The following is a 20938-nucleotide window of genomic DNA, read 5'->3' on the forward strand; positions in this document are numbered from 1 at the left end:
TGGTAGGCCTAGTATATATAGTATGGGCCTACTTACCTAGTATCTCGCTTGTGTGGCTTTGGATGGGGCTTAACAGGCTAGCAATCCCTAGGATGGAACGTGAAAGCCTAGTGAAGCCTAGTATGGAGAGCAAAAGGGTAGTATAACCTAGTATGGTATCTAAGAGGGTGTTATCATCCATTTATGTCGGTTGGTAGCCTATCACCGGCCTAGCATGCTTGTACTACTCCTAGGATAGGATTCAGCTATTTTGGTTGACCAATATTTTTGTTCGGTTCTTAAGTTATATTGACCAAAGTTTAGGACCATGCCTACGGCACTGAACATTGAAAAAGTATTCTAAACATATTGAGAACATACTAACAACTACTATAACTAAATCCATTGTCGTTGTCGTAGTCGGTCATCGTTGTTGTCATCGTTGTAGTTGTCATTCGTCGTTATCGTTGGCGGTCATGGTTCGTTCTCGGGGGGTTATTCATCATCGTTGGTGGTGGTCGTGGTCATTTGTTGCCGATCATCTTTGTTGTCACCCTTCTTCGTCATTCGTTGTCCATAGTCGTTGTTGTTGATCTGTTGTTGGTCGCCACGTCGCCGTTGGTAGGAGATGGGGAGGGGAGTCATGATGTTCACCCGGAATAATATGAACAGTGACGACAAAATGCGTCGTCACCGTCCATCGCCCCTGCTTCTGGTGTGAAAAAAGGAGAGGGAGCGAAGTCATGTTGCTACTCACCTGGATTATAGCGTGCCCTCGTCATCGGTTCATAGCCATCCCGTGTCCTTGTCGCTGTCGCGGCCTCATCCCGTGTCCTCGTCTTGTGTTTTCATCGTCGCGTCGTCGTTGTCCCACATCATCGTTCCGTCGTTGTCCTGAGTCTCAGCGAGCTGTGTTGGGACGAACGTGAGACAGGGGTACTTACCTTGGTGTCCTGAAATACACATGCCGTTCGTCGTCGTGTGGTTGACACGTCGCTGTCAGCGACGTGGCACCTGGATTCCGTGTTAGAGAGACGAGTGGTGGGGGTGAGGTGAGCTTACCGTGTCCTCCTCGCGTCCTCCTCGCTGTGTCATTGTCGTTTCACGTTGTTGTTCCGTAGTCGTCCTGTGTCTCACCGAGGTGGGTTGTGACGAACATACGACGGGGTACTGTGGTGTGAAGTAAAGCGATGAAAGCGATGTAGAGGTACGTCGGACTTTGATTGGACTTATCTAATTGATCACATGACACTAATCACGCGTTTCACTGGAACTTTGCTCTCTGTTCTTGACCACCACCACCGCCTCCCTGCTCCCCCGCTCCTGACTCCTTCCCTCCCGGCGACGACGACGACGACGGCTCGACGCTACAACTCCTGGCTGTGCTGTACCCCGCTCAGCGACACCGCAGTGAGCTTGAGCGATTCGCTTGTATTGTCTGGTGTTGAGAAGGAGACATCTGGGCGCAGATTCTCTGAGCGAGTGAGTAATTATCTGAGCATATATGCTACTTATCTTAAAGATTTGACTTTCCAATGTAGGTATTCAATCGACTACCGTTTACGCCGATGCTTTGCTACGCGTTCTCTTGCCAAGTAAGTGTTTTTCGTGGCATACATGCGCATATATGTGATGTATCTTCCAATTCTGACAGTGCTCGAATGCTTGGTGTCTTCCCCGATGCCCAGGCCGATGACGGCGCGGATTATTGGTCGATACCGTCAAAACGATGTCATATCGCTTGGGAGACTGGATTTGCACGGTATGTACACGCTTTATGACTCTCTAGGTAGTAATTTGCTAACAATGCATTCGTTAGCACCGTATCGTCCCCTTGTACCCAATTCACGCATGCAGGGGATATGCCCTCCGAGTCGTTGCCACCCTCCGCGCCATAGCAGTCAAAGTCGCCTTGGTTACACGCAAGCTCCTCGCAGCCGCAGCCATCACCACAACTCTTCGCACGCCACCACCACCGATGGTGAGCAACTTCACCTCTCGTCAACGCCCGTTGAGAAGGTATGCTGAGTGTCATTGTCATGATCATCCTGATTCGTCTCCTCAAGACGCATATACTGGCGGTTTCCATGGTAAGCGGCTACATCGCAGGAGTAGCCTTAATCAGCCAAGAGAGCGACGTGAGGAGCAAAGGGTTTCAACTGGTGATGATGACGGCTCACCTCGCATGCCTCTGTCGTCTAAGCAGAAGACGAGCGGCATGACATCGAAGAGAACGATAACTGCCAACATTTACTCAAGGTGTTTTCATTCGCTTTTCTTCGACTCTACACTGGCTCATTGATCAATCTTCCAGACTACCGTTTTTTATGTCACCCACTTGCTCACGGTCTTCCACATGTACGTATCGCTTTCTTTTTTTTTCTCCATCCTTCCAATCTTTTCTCTTGCTGCCTGCCATTCTTGTGTCGTTTTCAGACTTTGTATTAGATGCTACAAGAAATACATGTTTTATTTCGCCGTATTTCATATGAAGTGATCAGAATTTAAAATAAGAATTCAAGATCTAGCTAAGATTGTATGGAAACGGTTCACTAGGATGGCCTAGTATGGCCTCGCATGGTGTCAGGAGCCATGCAAGAAACCGGTGCCATGCAAGGCCTATCACCAGGGATGTAAGCCGAGGTTCCAACCTTGGCCATAGAAGGGGGGCTAACCTTTCATGGCCTATTGGAGCCTCTCATGGCCATTTATGGCCTTACGTGGAACCTGAACTTTTGCTGATGTTGAAGGAGAACAAGAAGACACGTTCATGTTCCCCAAAAGTAAGCAAGTCTGAGTCTTATGTGGTGGGCGAACCGTCCGGCTCCCTGCGTCCAACTTGACGTCGCGCAGTAGCGTAATAAATCCACTTATGTAGGCTCTCTTGTCGGTGCAGGTGTAGCTTGATTTGCTCCGTGGCCGATGAGAGCTGTCCTGATGTCAACGGTTGTTCACAGTTCAAGTGGACGGTATCACCTCACTTCGCGTTTCTTCGAGGGAACTTGTCGCATGCACTCGCTTGCTAATGCAAATTAGAGCTTGTTGGCCTTGTGGCGGCGCTCCACGCAAGCATTGAACAGCGGAGTGAACGTATGTAAGTAATGGGGATTTGGGAATTGGAAAGGACTTTGTTGTTTATTGTTCTTACGAGTTTGCCTTCATATGACAAAGTAAACAACGTGTATTGACTACGCCACCATCGCCACCCTCGAGATTAAATGTAGTCTCGGAAACCCATCCTCTTTGGGCACCCTTCCCAATTTGGGTCCCTTCCCTTAAGAGTCTGGGAATCTTCCAACGACATCAACGTACCTTTGTCTTCGCCAATTTCTTGGCGGTTATGTAAGCTTTATTCTGCCTTTCTGAACGCGTCGTTATCATCGCGTCCTCGTCGCCACGTCCATCCCTCGCGTTATCTGCTCCATATACCTTCAATACAATCTAGTTATGTCACCTATCTATGTATAATCAATCAGATCCCCCTTTCATGAGCTTTACTCTGCTTGGTTTTGATGAAAACACCTGTGCAATACCAGGCGTCTCGAGCATCTCAACACATGTGTAGATGACATGTTTCTCCCCGCCACGAGCAATTTCCTCAAGTTCCGCTTTGCCGTTTGCACCAGAATGAAGAAAGGTACATTTAATGTTTGAACCGGAATGTCTATTATACATGACATAGCTTTCAATACATGGTCATTGGATCTGGAAGCCCAAGCTTGTATATGGTATAACCACCACAGAAATCGCTTTTTTCTGCGCTAAGAGAGGACCCAAAGAAGAGACTTTCCAGCCCCTGTCGGGGCAATGACACATAAATCCCGCTGCCGAGATAGAATAGTAATGTCCGACGCCTCAACCTGATAGTCTCGGAGGTGTTGTCCCTCTTTCAGTACCCCCTCGGAGATTGCTAACTCATTCCAGCATCGTGCGGAGAGTCGCTGGAAGTTGGAGAAGGCAAAGGCCTTTTGTCGAGGATGTCCTGGATTGTTGAGCTTGTATGACGGTGTCTTGGGCTTCGATTCATAGCCATTTCGATAGATTTTCCGGGGCTTCTGGCTGGCAAGTGGACGTTGTGGGGTGGTGTAGGATAGATTTTGGTTGATAGTAAGGAATGGTGGGCGTATCGCGATGGGAGTGGAAGGTGGGGTAATGTTGGTGAGGACAAAGTAAGTCATCTTGATTGTTAATTCGAGGATGTTTGGGTAGCCGAGGTTGCAAAGGAGTGGAGTTAAACATAGTATGGCATTAGTAGAGATGGAATTAAGGGTATATGGAGCGAATAACGCGAGGGATGGACGTGGTGACGAGGACGCGATGATAATGACGCGTTCAGAAAGGCAGACATAAAGCTTACATAACCGCCAAGAAATTGGCGAAGACAAAGGTACGTTGATGTCGTTGGAAGATTCCCAGACTCTTAAGGGAAGGGACCCAAATTGGGAAGGGTGCCCAAAGAGGATGGGTTTCCGAGACTAGATTAAATGTCGGACTCCAGCAATCTTGGCGCGACGTTGTGGAAGCCCTTTCGCTTCAAACCTGCTACAAATCGAAGTCCGATCTTACATTTCAAAGGCGTTACAAGGTTGCCCCTGCCCACTGGCGGTCACCTTCTACAGTTCTACTCAAGTCTCATTCCACAATGTCCCTGTTGCCATCTTGCACCTGCCACAATCACACCACTGGTTTTCTTGGATTTGTGCGCGTTGGACCTGAGTCTTTTCGGCTCAAACACACTTGACCCCGGTTCTTCTGGTAGGACCTGTCTGCTATGGATACTGAACGCCTACTATTCTCATCCCGCTTGGGCACAACTTTTCCTCGTCTCAATTGGGACGCATGTGCTTCAACCTTCTCAAAGCCTCGTTTGCCGATACCATCACCCTTTTCGTTTTTGACTTGAAGTTGCCATCCTTCCCTGCACAGGCTCACAGCTCTAGGGCTTGGCATTTTTCATTGAGCGAATTTCGCTTACATTGCCATTGCCACTCACTAGCCAAGGGGTTGTTCTTATTATTATAGACTCTATATAAACCCTCAACCAACTCGTGTCGTGCCAGCCACCCCTTCTTCTCGTCGCTTGGTCGTCTTTTGACTTTCTTTGAAACCCACACGATACGATGCTTTTCCAAAACTCAACGTTCCTTGGCGCCGTCGTGTCAGCTCTCCTTCTCTCCACCTCCTTTGTCCAAGGCGTCTGCCTGCACAACCACCGTTGTAATCTCCAGGCAGGACCTGGCTCTGTACCCATCAGCAACTTCAGCTACATCGGAGTCACCGGTCCTCTCGGCTGGGCAGGCCTTAACCCCGCAAACCTAAAATGCTCAACGGCCAATGTCCAGTCTCCCATAAATATCGAGCACGACGTCGTCCCACTCTCGAAGACCCATCCGAAAATAAGTATCCCCAATGTGAAGTCGGCGGAATTTGAGAACCTGGGTTCGACGGTTGAGGTTGTGATCAATGGGACTACGATCTTTGAAGGCAAAACGTACAGCCTAAAGCAATATCATTTCCATACACCCGCAGAACACCTTATCGACGCGCAATTTTATCCTATGGAAGTGCATTTCGTCAACATCGCGTCTGGTAAGTCGTTGAACCTCAAACCATCCATTCTTTGATTAAATTTAGTCCATTAGAAGGTTCCATTCTCGTCCTCGCAGCCCTCTTCGAACTATCCCTCACCGGAACCAACGCAAACCTCCTAGACCCCCTCTCCACTCCTCTTCACGCCATCACAGAACCAGGCAGCTCAACCACCACAGGCCCACTCTCCTTCTCCGACATCACGAATTTCTTCAGCACCGTTCCCCTATTCAAATATACCGGATCGTTGACAACACCTCCGTGCACTGACGGCGTCGTTTTCCTCGTTGCGGATACTTTCCTACCGATGAGCCCCAAAGCGTTTTTGGAGTTTAAGAGTGTGTTGAAGTTCAATGCGAGATATGTACAGAATGCGACAGGGAAGGAGAATTTGATTGAGCTAGCTGCGGGTCAGTTGCCAAAGTGAACTTGGACTGTACTGTATTTCATTTTTTTCGTTGTCCTTTCCGCTCCTTTTATTTCTATTATTGTACTTGTGACGTTAATGAAAGTTTATGATTGGACTTCTTTCTACATATAAGTATCATCGTGAGGTGTGGGTGAAAATCTGGATCGGCTGTAATAAACCATTGACAATAGCAAAACATACAGCGTTTTCGTCTGCAAAAAATTGAACAAGAAAGTATACACGTCCGACAACAAACTCCTCTGAGTGCCCCTAATGGTAAAGAGTAGTTACAGAAATATAAAGGGAGACGAGGGAATATCTGGGTAGATATCTTAAATCGGGTTACAGTGCTTTGCATTGCCGTTTGCACACCGAAATCGCGAAAATTATGTTTGGTTTTGTATGTTCGTCACAGATTGTCACGCATCAGGACGAGATCTGAGCACTTTGGGAACTTTATATTTCTCAACCCAACTCTCGTTGCGCCTCAGGTATCGGATGAGATGCGCACGCGGATCATCGTTTGCCATGATGAGCAACATCTTTCACCGCAGGAGATTGCAGGCCTTGTTGGATGTTGCGTCCGGTAAGCGGTCTCTTACTTCCCGATTTGTGGGTCACGGTACAACACACACAAACACGATTTCTAAACCTCGGTGTGCAAACGGCAATGCAAAGCACTGTAGTATCATCCACCCTTGTCACTATCTACTCCGTTCCTAGGTCCTGGATCGTAACTGTATTGTTGCCCGAGCCCGAGAGTACGCGCCTGCGCCTGCTGTCAGAGAACGCGACAGACGTGATCGGATCAGTGGGTCCTGGGAATGGCTCTCCCACTGGCATCCTCGTCTCCGCATCCCAGATCCGAATTGTCCGGTCATCTGAACCCGAGACTACGCGCCTGCCGTCAGGCGAGAATACGACAGAGTCGATATCACCTGTGTGTCCTTGGAATGGCTCTCCCACTGGCTTCCCCGTCTCTGCATCCCACATCCGAATTGTCCTGTCGTACGAGCCTGAGACTACGCGCCTGCCGTCAGGCGAGAATACAACAGACTTGATCGATTGTGTGTGTCCTTGAAATGGCTCTCCCACGGGTTCCCTGTCTCTGCATCCCAGATCTGAATTGTCTCATCCCGCGACCCCGAGACTACGCGCCTGCCGTCAGGCGAGAATGCAACAGACCAGATCTGATCTGTGTGTCCTTGAAATGGCTCTCCCACTGGCTTCCCCGTCTCCACATCCCAGATCCGAATTGTCTTGTCGTCTGACCCAGAGACTACGCGCCTGCCGTCAGGCGAGAATACAACAGACTTGATCGATTGTGTGTGTCCTTGAAATGGCTCTCCCATCGGCTTCCCTGTCTCTGCATCCCAGATCTGAATTGTCTCATCCTGCGACCCCGAGACTACGCGCCTGCCGTCAGGCGAGAATGCAACAGACCAGATCTGATCTGTGTGTCCTTGAAATGGCTCTCCCACTGGCTTCCCCGTCTCCACATCCCAGATCCGAATTGTCTTGTCGTCTGACCCAGAGACTACGTGCCTGCCGTCAGGCGAGCATGCGACAGAAAATATCGGACCTGTGTGTCCTTGGAATGGCTCTCCCACTGGCTTCCCCGTCTCTGCATCCCAGATCCGAATCATGCGGTCTTTCGACCCCGAGACTACGCGGCTGCCGTCAGGCGAGATTGCAACAGACCAGATCCAACTTGTGTGTCCACTCAATACGAAGATGGAAGCTGTGGTAAGAGCAATGGGTTCAGTCCTCCATACAAAAGAAGAAAGGTGGGTTTCACTTACGATCCGTAAACTGCTCTACAAACTGCTGTGCTCTCTCCTGGTAGCGTTTTTCGTTACTATGTCGAAGGTCTGCCACAACTTGAAGAGGACGGATTTCAATCGACGGACTTAGGTTTAAATTGGCTCGATGATCCCCGAGGATGTCTACCGTCTTGTCCAGGAGTTGGAACATGATCTCAGGCTCGAGAGCGGGTTTCTTCAGCTCATCAATGACTTGATCGTACACTGCTTGTCGTCCATCCGCTAAATGTCGCCATATGTCAGCTACGAAAATTCTGAGGTACTGAGTGGCAATTTCACCCCAAGAAGCAGTCTGGCGCAAAATCTGCCACACAGTAATATCATGCTCGGTCATGAACTTCTCCACATGGGTACGGACAAGGTCGTCCAAGTCCAATTCCAGCCAATCGCCGAGCCCCTCCTTACGCGCTGTATCCCAGAATGATGGATCGTCATCCAAAGGACGTGCTTTTGGATTGTACTCGCTCTTCAATTTACCGGCCAGCAAGAGAGAACCATGGATCTTCTGATTAGGGTGTATTTTGCGCCTTGACCCGAAATGAGGCCTAAAAAACAGTTAGTTGAAGTATTGCTTTGCAGTTAGAGAATATTTGCTTGTGAGTCGTCAAGTTTTTTCCATCGTTTCGCCTCGTGTATGTCAATCTATCGAAGGGCAAAACCTCAAGCGCCCACCACACCCCCGTCAAAGATTCGATAACATTGATCTGCTCGTCACGAGAGAGCTCACGCTCAAATGGTTTTGTGCGAAGACCCAGCGCCCTCGCTTCAAGCACCATCCACCTCAGAGGAGGTCTACTGCGATCCATCCCGGGGTTCTTCACATTCCCGCCTCCTCTAAATGTAAAGACATGACAAAGTCGAACCCTCAGGTGGACATGTAAACGTACTTACATATCCGAGTGTGTGCCCGCAAACCAGACTTCCAAGGTTTGTGGATGCACCTTGTCCATGCCCTTCGAGCGGTCCACCCCGTCGCTTGGGGATGTATCTTGGGTAGTTTCGCCAGTGGCCGAACCTCCATAAGCGTACTCGGGCAAGAACTTGACCCGTCGCTCGTCGAGCGCCAGTGCATGGCGGAAGAAGCAGACATGTTTCATCCCGTCGACTGTCCCAGGGAGCATTTTCTTTCCGCGTGCAATCCCGATGGACGAGACAGTATCCCTAAAACTCTTCTCGTGAGCGTGCAGGGTTCCGTAAAGGCAGAGTACGTATTACATACCAGGCACCAACGAAATGCACCTCTACCTCGTTTGAGAAAGTTAGCTTGAAACGCTCGGCGGCGCTGCTCTTGGGGGTCCGACCTGACTCCGTCTGCGGCGGCAATCCAACTGGAGTCACTGAATTTGATTCCTCATCATCCTTACCACTTCCCAGGTCTGCATATAGCTCGTATGCACTGAAGATAATTGATCAACGAATAATAAGGTATAAACAAGTTAAGCGCACAATGGGATCTGCATCTCATTTCCCTTATGGATCAGGCCGACCTGGATTTTCCGAGGACGTCAACTGGGACTGTTAATGCTCTCAGAACACAGCACACCTTGTCGATCATTGCCGCGAGTACGCGGACTTGGAATGCACCACGAGAAAACCCTGTAGATCCCTCAGCATCGACAGACAAACAAATCACATATTGTTCTAATGCACCGAAAAGAAATATACAATCCCCAGGCTCATAATTGTCCGACAACCAGCGATAAGCACCCAATATTGTTCGTTCAAAATTCCTGAACGAGGAAAGAGGTAAAAGAAAAGGAAGATGATATATAAATTGACCACTCAGCGCACCATGCAATCGCCAAATCGACCTTATGAGAAACGACCTGTCGGTAGAATTTGAACGATTTCCAAGATGGCCGGGCGTACGTCCCGATACCACTGTTGTACCAAGTTTTCTGGTTGTCCTTGACCTCCTTTAAAATGCGATGATACAATTCGATAACATTTGTGTTCTTTTAAAACGTCAGCAAGTGGTGCAGCTGGACAGCCTCGCAAACGCATACCTTGTCTCCGAACTGATTTGCGGTACCGTCGATGCAAACGATGAGGTTTCTACCACCGATCTTATGCTTACACAGTGGTTTGATTTCTGTGGTAGTGACAGGGCCCGCAGTCGCTTATCAGAGAAAGATCAGGGTTGTTCATCAAAGGACAGATGTGGACGAGATAGTACCTACATTTCTGGCCTTTAACAGAGGGAATAGGATCGTCTGCCATGGAGGAAATGGAAGCGGTTAATGGGGTGGAATAGAGGGAGGTAAGGAGAGTGCTCACTGGACGTTGCTCGAGATTATGTAGAAGCGTCGAGGCTACGCCGTATGTAGTTGTAAGCGGGTGACATCTTGACAGGATACACGGTACTGGGAACGATCGAGTACTTATTCGATTGAAGGCATCTCAGTAGATCTCAGCAAGAATAGCACAAACGGTCTGATCCCGAAAATGGGGGTTTTGTCCGGACGCCATTTGGCGGTTTCTGTCCGGATTGTACCTGGCTTACCCTCAGAATTGGTAAATTTGTCCGGGTTGGTGGAGGACAAGTGGAGGACCCGTGAATGTCATGTCAAATGCCTGATTCCAACATGACCTCTATATATGTAGCTGGCCTAAACCAATAGCGAACTGCACGGCGCTCATCTGAAACACATTCCATCGACATTACATATGTAAAATATTGAACCAGAAAGTATACACGTAGTGTAAGTAAATGAATGTCCTTGGACGTCTATGTATATGCAACCAAATTCTGAAAAAAAATAGGAAAAGAGAAAAGGCTTGCGAACAGAGACCACCTGGGACCGTATGCAATAATGATAACCTCCTCCACCCAACCACACCCAACACCCTCAATCACCCCCCAACAAGCTGCTGAAACAACAAATACGAAATCCCCTCACAAAGCATCTCAATCTTCTCCGCCATAGCCGCAAACTTGAACCTATTCCCATACCTCTCCAATCCCTGCCGATGCCTCTCCAAACTCTTCACCGCATCTCCCAAACTCCTTCCTTCTTCCCCTTCCGCATCACGAACCCAAACAACTTCCCCCCGATCCCACATCCACGCCTGCACACCACAGCTCTCCTCAACCCTCCTCACAGGCTCCTTCACAACCCCAGAAACCCCACCACTCGAACTCGAAGCGAGGTGCTTGCTCACGTCCATCAAGGCAACGTATACCTCGCTATGCACCACCCAATTGCGCTCTGCGCCAAGTGTGTGGGATAGGAAAGCGTACATCACTCCGGGGAGGTGGGAGACCGTGAATAGTCGTGGTATGGAGGGATGTATCCCCGATCCAGATGACGACTCGGATGCAGAGGCTGCGTGAACAAGCCAACTCGAAACGTTCCTCAACGTACCCACCAACATCCCCTCGAAAGCCCTCGTCCTCTTATCCGTGCGTGCAATCACCACATTAATAAACTCCCTTGTTGGCGAGGCCGCGACGAACGCCGCGTATTCCCTATCGAAGCTGCACATAGGGCAATGGCGCAGATGGACAGGCAGCAGGTCCGGAGTGGGCATGATGCGCCGCCAGAGCGGTTGGGTGGACACTGGGTGCGTTTGAAGCATCCCCTGAAGTGGTTTGTGTTGCAGGATGCACAGGGAAGGTGGAGGAGCCGGGGGGAGAAAGATTCAGTCGCCTGTGCGCGAATGAGATCAGCGTGAAAAAGGCAAGAACGAAAGAAACATACCGAAGATCGGGGACTCTTAACAACCCAGGTTATGTTGGTGAGAATGAGGATGAGTCGGGTGGTGGAGCTGCAATGGAAGGTGCGTGTGCACGGCGGGAAGAAGTTCTCGCGATGGCCCCAGTCCCTCCAGATGGTTGTCGGGAATGTGTACGTGAGGGCGGGGAAGTCGAGGGGGACATCGATGGTGGGGATGATGGTAGAGTCGATTGGCCTGCAACTGATCCACTTCTTTCGGCTTTATAACCCTCCACGGTGGCTGACTTTCCCGTGGGTGCCATATCATCCACCCTCACTTTTGACGATGACGAAATAGATTGAAGACGTGGTTTTGCAGCTGATGGAGCTCGTAGACGACCGGATGAAGGATCGCCGCAAACCTCGGAGTAGTGATGTTTCGGACGTCCTACTCACAAAACGTAAGTCGTCCCTCTCCCATAAACGTTCGCAGAAGTCGTCTTACCCAATGTCCAAACAGCTGTTGTCGACCTATCGTCCGTCCTTCACCAATCAGTCATCATCCTCTGAAATTCACGACATCGCCCTCGCTCGCCATCCGTCGCAGAATCGTCTTGAGCATCCTCCGTTCGTCTGTCCGACGCGATGTCGTTGAAATGTGGTGATTGTTGCTTAAAAAGTCGAGTTTTCTGAGTGTACCGTCACTTTCTTGCACTTCATATCGAAAATACAGCTTACTGACCTTTTACCCGTCGTCGTCGTTTCATTGACAACTCTCCACATCGCATGACTTGAAATTTCCGTGCTAGGTTGTGTCCTCGTCGTTTAGCCCCATCCAAAGTCCGAATCACATCAACCTCAGTATCCCAAACCTCCGCACCCTTGCTCTTCATTAAAATCTCATACACCTTCTCCGACACCTCCCTCGGCACTGTGTGCACCTTGACAGCAGGCTCCCCTTGAGACCGAACGAGACGCATCAAGTCCTGGAAGAAGTTGTCGATGACGTCTTGGGGAACGTCCGTGAATGATCTCGGAAGTATGACAAGGCGGCGGACGGCTCTAGGAGATCCACAGCGCCAAAATCGCCGTCGGCTCGTTGGATGTGGGTGAGGTACGTTAAGAGGTAATCCGTTTGGTCGTACTCGTGGATCAAGCTGAACAGCGGTGGGAAAGGACTCTTGTTGTTCATTGTTCTTACGAGTTTGTCTTCATCTGACAAAATAAACAACCTTCATTGATTACGCCACCACCACAGATTTCGGACTCTCTGAGATTGGACGTAGAACTTCAAAGCTTCAGCTTCAACACTCTTGGCGCGACGTTATGGAAGTGCTTTCACTTCAGGCCACAACTACATAAATGCCACCCCTGACTCTTTTCGGTCATGGTCCTTCTGGTAAGACCTATCTGGAAATTCTATGCATTCTCAACCAATTCTCAACGCCTATTCTCATCCCGGTTGGGCACAACTTTCCCTCGTTTCAATTGTGAAGTAAGTATGTGCTTCAATCTTCTCAAAGCCTCAATTGTCGATACCATCACCCTTTTCGTTTTTGACTTGATGTTTTGTCGTCCTTCCCTGCAGGGCTTGGCATTTTCCATTGAGCGAATTTCGCTTACATTGCCATTGCCAGTACTCACTATCCATGGGGTGGTTCTTTTTATCAGAGACTCTATATAACCCCCCCCAAACAATTCGTGTCCTGTCAGCCACCCCTTCTTCTGGTCGCTTGGCCGTCTCTTAACTTTCTTTGGACACCACACCATACGATGCGCTTCCAAAACCCAACATTCCTTGGCGCCGTTGCGTCGACTCTCCTTCTCTCCACCTCTTTCGTCCAAGGTGTCTGTCTGCACGACCACCGCCGTACTCTCCAGGCAGGTCCTGGCTCTGTACCCATCAGCAACTTTAGCTACATCGGAGTCACCGGTCCTCTCGGCTGGGCGGGCCTTAGCCCTGCAAACGTAAAATGCTCAACGGCCAATGTCCAGTCTCCCATAAATATCGAGCATGACGTCGTCCCATTTTCGAAGACCCATCCGAAACTAAGCATCCCCAATGTGAGGTCGGCGGAATTTGAGAACCTGGGTTCGACGGTTGAGGTTGTGATCAATGGGACTACGATCTTTGAAGGCAAAACGTACAGCCTGAAGCAATATCACTTCCATACACCCACGGAACACCTTATCGACGCGCAATTTTATCCAATGGAAGTACATTTCGTCAACATCGCGTCTGGTAAGTCGTTGAACCTCATACCCATCCATTCTTCAACTAAATTTAAGTCCATCAGACGGTTCCATTCTCGTCCTCGCAGCCCTCTTCGAACTATCCCTCACCGGAACCAACGCAAACCTCCTAGTCCCCCTCTCCGCTCCTCTCCATGCCATCACAAAACCAGGCAGCTCAACCACCACAGGCCCACTCTCCTTCTCCGACATCACGAATTTCTTCAACATCGTTTCCCTATTCAAATATACCGGATCGTTGACGACTCCTCCGTGTACTGACGGCGTCACTTTCCTCGTCGCGGATACTTTCCTGCCGATTAGTCCGAAAGCGTTTTTGGAGTTTAAAAGTGTGTTGAAGTTTAATGCGAGATATGTGCAGAATGCGCCAGGGGAGGAGAATTTGATTGAGGTGGCTGCGGGTCAGTTACCAAAGTAGATTTGGACTGTGTTTCATTTTTTTTTTCGTCGTCCCTTCTGCTCCTTTTAAGTACTTTTGTTATTGTACTTGAGCCGTTAATGAGAGCCCATTATGGGGCTTCCTTATATACATAAGTATCATCGTGAGGTGCTGGTGAACATCTCAATCGGCCTTCACTTCATGTCACGACTCACAAACCATTGACAATAGTAAAATATACAGCATTCTCATCAATAATATGTAAAAAAACTGAACAAAAAAGTATACACGTCCAACAACTACATAACTCCGACTCTGAGCGCCCCTAATGGTCAGGAGTAGTTAGAGGGCTTTGACAAATTTGATGCCCATACCCCATTCTGTTCATTGAACTTGCGTAAACCCCGACTGTACGTACTGCACAAGAAAGTCACCGCAGAGGGAGGGAAAGAAATATAACGGGAGATGAGGGAAAGTCCAGGTAGATATGATAGTGGTATCATCCACTCTTGCCACTATCTACTCCGTTTCTGCGCCCTGAACCCTAACTGTATTGTTGCCCGAGTACGGGCGTGCTGTCCGAGAACGCGGCAGACGTGATCTGATGTGTGGATCCTTGGAATAGCTGTCCCACTGGTATCCTCGTCTCCGCATCCCAGATCCTAATTGTCTTGTCGTCCGAGCCCGAAAATACGCGCCTGCCGTCAGGCGAGAATGCGACAGATGTAATCCATTCTGCGTGTCCTTGGAATGGCTCTCCCACTGGCTCCCCCGTCTTCGCATCCCAGATCCGAACTGTCTTGTCGTCCGACCCCGAGACTACGCGCCTGCCGTCAGGCGAGAATGCGACAGAGTTGATCATATCTGTGTGTCCTCGGAATGGCTCTCCGACTGGCTTCGCCATCTCTACATCCCAGATCCAAATTGTCTTGTCTTCCGAACCCGAGACTACGCGCCTGCCATCAGGCGAGAATGTGACAGACGTGATCGCATCCGTGTGTCCTCGGAATGGCTCTCTCAGTGGCTCCCCCGTCTCCGCATCCCAGATCCGAGTTGTATTGTCGTCCGATCCCGAGACTACGCACCTGCCGTCAGGCGAGAATGCGACAGAGTTAATGACATCTGTGTGTCCTCGGAATGGCTCTCCAACTGGCTTCCCCGTCTCTGAATCCCAGATCCGAATTGTCTTGTCGTCTGACCCCGAGACTACGCGCCTGCCGTCAGGCGAGAATGCGACACAGTTGACCAAATCTGTGTGTCCTCGGAATGGCTCTCCCACTGGCTTCGCCGTATCTACATCCCAGATCCGAATTGTCTCGTCATCCGAACCCGAGACTACGCGCCTGCCGTCAGGCGAGAATGCGACAGAGTTGATCCCTTTTCTGTGTCCTTTGCATGGCTCTCCCACTGGCTTCCCCGTCTCCGCATCCCAGATCCGAATTCTCTTGTCTTCCGATCCCGAGACTACGCGCCTTCCGTCAGGTGAGAGTGCGACAGACCAGATCCAATCTGTGTGTCCACTCAATACAAAGATGAAAGCTGGGTAAGAGCAATGGGTTCAGTCTTTCACAAAAGGAGAATCGTGGCTTTCACTTACGATCCGTAAACTGTTCCACAAACCGTTGTGCTGTCTCCTGGTAGCGTTTTTCGTTACTATGTCGAAGGTCTGCTACGAGAGGACAGATTTCGATCGATGGACTTAGTTTTAAGTTGGCTCGATGAACCCCCAGGATGTCTGCTGTGTTGTGCAGGAGTTGAAACGTGATCTCAGACTCGAGAGCAGGTTTCTTTAGGCCGTCAATGACTTGATCGTACACTGCTTGTCGTCCATCCGCTAAATGTGGGCATATGTGAGCTACGAAAAATTCAGAGATTTTGAGCAAGTTTACCCCAAGTTGCAGTTTTCCGCAAAATCTGCCACACAGTACTGTCATCCTTGGTGATGAAATTCTGCACATGGGTACGGACAACGTCATACAAGTCCAATTCCAGCCAGTTGCCGAGTCCCTCCCTACGCGCTGTCTCCCAGAATGATGGATCGTCATCCAGAGAACGTGCCTTTGGAGTGTACTCATTAATTTACCAGCCAGCAATAGAGAACCATGTATCTTCTGATTAGCATGGATTTTGCGGCTTGACCCGAGATGAGGCCTAAGAAAACAGTTAGTTGAAGTATTGCCTCGCAGTTGGATTATATTTACTTGTGAGTCATCTTTTTTCCATTGGCACGCCTCGTGTATGTCAATCTGTCGAAGAAACAAAGCTCAAGCGGCCACCAGACCCACGTCAAAGATTCGATGACATTGATCTGCTCGTGAGGGGACAGCTCACGCTCGAATGGTTCTGTGCGAAGACCCAGCGCCCCCGCTTGCAACACCATCCACCTCAGAGGAGGTCTACTACGATCCATCTCGGCGTTCTTCACATTTCCGCCTCCTCTAAATGTAAAGATATGACAAATTCGAACCATCAGGTGGACAGGTGAATGCACTTACATATCCGAGTGCGTGCCCGCAAACCAGACTTCCAGGGTTTGCGGATGCTTTACCGTCAGCTTGATACCCTGTGAGCGGTCAACATCATCACTTGAGGATATATCTTTGGTATTTTCCCCCTCAGTTATTGTGGATGGTTTATTGCCCTTTTCCGAAGATCCAGGGTTAGCACCCGAAGGATTCTCGTTGTCTGGGTTTGCACAAGTGGCTGAACCTCCGTAAGCGTACTCGGGCAAGAACTTGACCCGTCGCTCGTCGAGCGCCAATGCATGGCGGAAGAAGCAGACGTGTTTCATCCCGTCGACTGTCCGAGGGAGCATCTTCTTTCCGCGTGCAAACCCGATGGACGAGACAGTATCCCTAAAACTCTGATCGTGAGCGTACAGGGTTCCATAAAGGCAGTACGTATTACAGACCAGGCACCAACGAAATGCACTCGTACGTCTTTGTATGAGAAGGCCCGCTTGAAACGCTCGGCGCTGGAGGTCTCTTGCTTCGCCTGCGGCGATCCAACTCGAGTTACTGAACTTGATACCTCATCACTTTTCGGGTCTACATATAGTTCGTATGCACTGGAGGTAATTGGTTAACGAATAATGAGGTATGGAATAATTTAAGCGCACAATGGAATCTGCATCTCATTTCCTTTATGGATCAGCCCGACCTAGATTTTTCCGAAGACGTCAATTGGGGCTGCCAGTGTTCTCAGAACGTAGCACACCTTGTCAATCATTGCCGAGAGTACGCGGACTTGGAATGCGCCACGAGAAAACCCTGGTTAGATCCCTTAACATCGAAGGAATGATACAAGTCACATATTGTTCCAACTCACCGAAAAGAAATATACAGTCCCCACGCTCATAGTTGTCTGACAACCAGCGATATGCACCCAATACTGTTCGTTCAAAATTCCTGAACGAGGAAAGACGTGAATAGAAAAACAAGATATATAATTGACCACTCAGCGCACCATGCAATCGCCAGATCGACCTTATGAGAAAGGACCTGTCGGTAGAATTTGAACGATTTCCAAGAGGGCCGGGCGTACGTCCCGATACCACTGTTGTACCAGGTTTTCTGGTTGTCCTCGACCTCCTTTAAGATGCGGTTATACAATTCTATAACATTTGTGTTCTTTCAAGAACGTCAGCAAGTGGTGCCCTGGACACAGCCTCGGAAACGCATACTTACCTTCTCTCCGAACTGATTTGCGGTACCGTCGATGCAAACGATGAGGTTTCTACCACCGATTTTATGCTGACATAGTTTGATTTCTGTGTCCGAGGTAGCGACAAGACCCGCAGTCGCTTGTCAAAGAAAGTCAGGGTTGTTCACCAGAGTTGCCAACAAGATAGTACTTACATTTCTCGCCTTTAGCAGAGGGTGTATGATCGTCTGGCATGGAGAAAACGGACGTGGATGACTGTGATGGAATGGAGGGAAGTGCTCACTGGATGTAGCTCCAGATCATGGAAAAGCGCCGAGACTAGCTCGAAGCAGTTGTAAACGGGTGACATGGCATGTCGACAGGATGCACGATGCGATCGAGGGATTACTAGCGCTGGCTCTTGAATCGGCCTCCACTTCACGTAAATAGTACCTCTATGTATATGTACTGGTTGGCCTAAAATCAACTTAAAGCTCGACAGAACGAGGTGGTTGAAAAATCAAAGCGACATGTCGCATATGGAGCGACGGATCCCTCCTTCTTGTCCTCACGGGGATATGTATGGGTTTTCGTTTTCGTTGGCGTCTAAAGAAACATGCGAGGGGTGAGTCAATCGAGTGAATGATGATCAAAAAACGAAAGAAGGATGGAAGAAAGAAAGCAGCAAGAACGAAGAATCTAGCAACGTCAATAGCAAACAACACCGTGACGCCCATCTCACCTGAAATATATTCCATCAACATTATATATGTAAAAAATTGAACAAGAAAGTATACACGTAGTGTAAGTGAATTAATGTCCTTGGACGTCTATGTAATGCAACCAAACTCTGAAGAAGAAAGAAAAAAAATTAGGAAAAGAGAAAAAGCTTTGCGATGGGTCTCTGCTGGGGGGTCATCTGCCCAGCAGAGACCACCTGGGACCGTCTGCAATAATGATAACCTCCTCCAACCAACCCGCTCAATCACCCCCCAACAAGCTGCTGAAACAACAAATACGAAATCCCCTCACAAAGCGTCTCAATCTTCTCCGCCATAGCCGCAAACTTGAACTTATTCCCATACCTCTCCAATCCCTGCCGATGCCTCTCCAACCTCTTCACCGCATCTCCCAAACTCCTTCCTTCTTTCACCACCCCAGAAACCCCACCATTCGAACTCGAAGAGAGGTTCTTGATCACGTCCATCAGCGCGACGTATACCTCGCTATGTACCACCCAATCGCGCTCTGCGCCAAGTGTGTGGGATAGGAAAGCGTACATCACTCCGGGGAGGTGGGAGACCGTGAATAGTCGTGGTATGGAGGGATGTATCCCCGATCCAGAGGACGAATCGGATTCAGAGGACGAGGAGAGGGAAGCAGCTTGAACAAGCCAACTCGATACGTTCCTCAAGGTACCCACCAACATCCCCTCGAAAGCCCTCGTCCTCTTATCCGTACGCGCAATCACAACATTGATAAACTCCCTCGTTGTCAAATTCGCAACGAACCCCGCGTATTCCTTATCGAAGCTGCACAGCACTTCGAATAAGGCAATGGCGCAGATGGCAGAGCAGCAGGTCCGAATTGGGCATGATGAGCCACCAGAGCAGGTGGGTGGAAACCGCGTGGGTTTGAAGCAGCCCCTGCAGTGATTTGTGTAGCAGGATGCACAGGAGGAGGCGGGGGCGAAGGGTTCAGTTGACTGTGTGAAAGGTAAATCAGCGTGAAGAAGGGAAGAACGAAAGAGGGAACATACAGAAGATCGAGGACTCTTCACAACCTCACGACACTTCGAACACCGTCTACTCGCAGTAAAAAAATCACGGTGATGCGAAGGTTCGTGCTCAGGCGAAATATTCTGTGCCCGAGAACGCGTAGCCGGCCGCGTTGTGGGCGTTACTAGTGGTGTAGGTGTCATCGTCAAGCCGAGACAAAGATCCCGCGCGGAGGCTGACACTTCTTTTTCCATAGGTCGTGATTTTGTTGTTGTCGCTGAAGGTGAGTGGGAGATGATGGAGGGCGTCATGCCATGGGTATCTGGTCCTGGTTGTGTTGTTGAGAACGAGGATGGGTCTGGCGGTGGAGCTGAGACGGAAGGTGCGTGTGCACGGCGGGAAGAAGAGCTCGCGATGGCCCCAGTCCCTCCAGATGGTTGTCGGGAATGTGTACGTGAGGGCGGGGAAGTCGAGGGGGACATCGATGGTGGGGATGATGATGGAGTCGATTGGCCTGCAACTGATCCACTTCTTTCGGCTTTATAACCCTCCACGGTGGCTGACTTTCCCGTGGGTGCCATATCATCCACCCTCACTTTTGACGATGACGAAATAGATTGAGAAGGAGGTGGTTTTGCAGTTGATGGAGCTCGTAGACGACGGAATGAAGAATCGCCGCAAACCTCGGAGTAGTGATGTTTCGGACGTCCTACTCACAAAACGTAAGTCGTCCCTCTCCCATAAACGTTCGCAGAAGTCGTCTTACCCAATGTCCCAACAGCTGTTGTCGACCTATCGTCCGTCCTTCACCAATCAGTCATCATCCTCTGAAATTCACGACATCGCCCTCGCTCGCCATCCCTCGGAGAATCGTCTTGAGCATCCTCCGTTCGTCAATCCGGCGCGATGTCGTTGAAATGTGGTGATTGTTGCTTAAAAAGCATTTTCTGATTGTACCGTCACTTTCTTGCACTTCATATCGGAAATACAGCTTACTGACCTTTTACCCGTTGTCGTCGTCTCCCTGACAACTCTCCACATCGCATGACTTGAAGTTTCCGTGCCAGGTTGTGTCCTCATCGTTTAGCCCCATCCAAAGTCCGAATCACATCAACCTCAGTATCCCAAACCTCCGCACCCTTGCTCTTCATTAAAATCTCATACACCTTCTCCGACACCTCCCTCGGCACTGTGTGCGCCTTGACAGCAGGCTCCCCTTGAGACCGAACGAGACGCATCGAGTCCTGGAAGAAGTTGTCGATGACGTCTTGGGAAACGTCCGTGAATGAAGAGCAGAGCTTTCGGAAGTATGACAAGGCGGCGGACGGCTTTAGGAGATCCACAGCGCCAAAATCGCCGTCGGCTCGTTGGATGTGGATGAGGTACGTTAAGAGGTAATTCGTTTGGTCGTACTCGTGGATCAAGCTGAACAGCGGTGGGAAAGGACTCTTGTTGTTCATTGTTCTTACGAGTTTGTCTTCATCTGACAA

General features: G+C 49.6%; 5 protein-coding genes across 5 annotated transcripts; 3 read left to right on the top strand and 2 right to left on the bottom strand.

Annotated features, from left to right (window-relative positions):
* Window positions 1–363: 363 nt before the first annotated feature.
* On the top strand, window positions 364–908 carry LACBIDRAFT_304555 (uncharacterized protein; the record flags this gene model as incomplete). Its single annotated transcript, XM_001884846.1, has 1 exon — window positions 364–908. Exon 1 carries the CDS (start codon window positions 723–725, stop codon window positions 906–908), a length of 186 nt encoding a protein of 61 aa, XP_001884881.1. The 5' UTR covers window positions 364–722.
* Window positions 909–1224: 316 nt separating this feature from the next.
* LACBIDRAFT_330610 (uncharacterized protein) lies at window positions 1225–2710 on the top strand (the record flags this gene model as incomplete). Its single annotated transcript, XM_001884847.1, has 6 exons — window positions 1225–1516; window positions 1576–1741; window positions 1837–2069; window positions 2294–2337; window positions 2536–2612; window positions 2674–2710. 6 exons carry the CDS (start codon window positions 1225–1227, stop codon window positions 2708–2710), a joined length of 849 nt encoding a protein of 282 aa, XP_001884882.1.
* Window positions 2711–3123: 413 nt separating this feature from the next.
* LACBIDRAFT_330611 (uncharacterized protein) lies at window positions 3124–4962 on the bottom strand (the record flags this gene model as incomplete). The annotated part of the gene is made up of 6 exons (XM_001884951.1): window positions 3124–3135; window positions 3292–3408; window positions 3478–3643; window positions 3895–4331; window positions 4717–4897; window positions 4955–4962. 6 exons carry the CDS (start codon window positions 4960–4962, stop codon window positions 3124–3126), a joined length of 921 nt encoding a protein of 306 aa, XP_001884986.1.
* Window positions 4963–5099: 137 nt separating this feature from the next.
* Window positions 5100–5995, top strand: LACBIDRAFT_237880 (uncharacterized protein; the record flags this gene model as incomplete). Its single annotated transcript, XM_001884848.1, has 2 exons — window positions 5100–5568; window positions 5622–5995. The coding sequence occupies 2 exons, from the start codon at window positions 5100–5102 to the stop codon at window positions 5993–5995; spliced, it is 843 nt and encodes a 280-aa protein (XP_001884883.1).
* Window positions 5996–16285: 10290 nt separating this feature from the next.
* LACBIDRAFT_330615 (uncharacterized protein) lies at window positions 16286–20908 on the bottom strand (the record flags this gene model as incomplete). Its single annotated transcript, XM_001884952.1, has 13 exons — window positions 16286–16526; window positions 16584–16943; window positions 17000–17135; window positions 17416–17495; window positions 17554–17717; window positions 17775–17890; window positions 17946–18006; window positions 18035–18166; window positions 18303–18472; window positions 18763–19435; window positions 19490–20043; window positions 20166–20252; window positions 20587–20908. The coding sequence occupies 13 exons, from the start codon at window positions 20906–20908 to the stop codon at window positions 16286–16288; spliced, it is 3096 nt and encodes a 1031-aa protein (XP_001884987.1).
* Window positions 20909–20938: the final 30 nt, after the last annotated feature.

Source organism: Laccaria bicolor, genomic scaffold (assembly GCF_000143565.1).
Source record: "Laccaria bicolor S238N-H82 LACBIscaffold_28 genomic scaffold, whole genome shotgun sequence".
NCBI lineage: Eukaryota > Fungi > Basidiomycota > Agaricomycetes > Agaricales > Hydnangiaceae > Laccaria > Laccaria bicolor.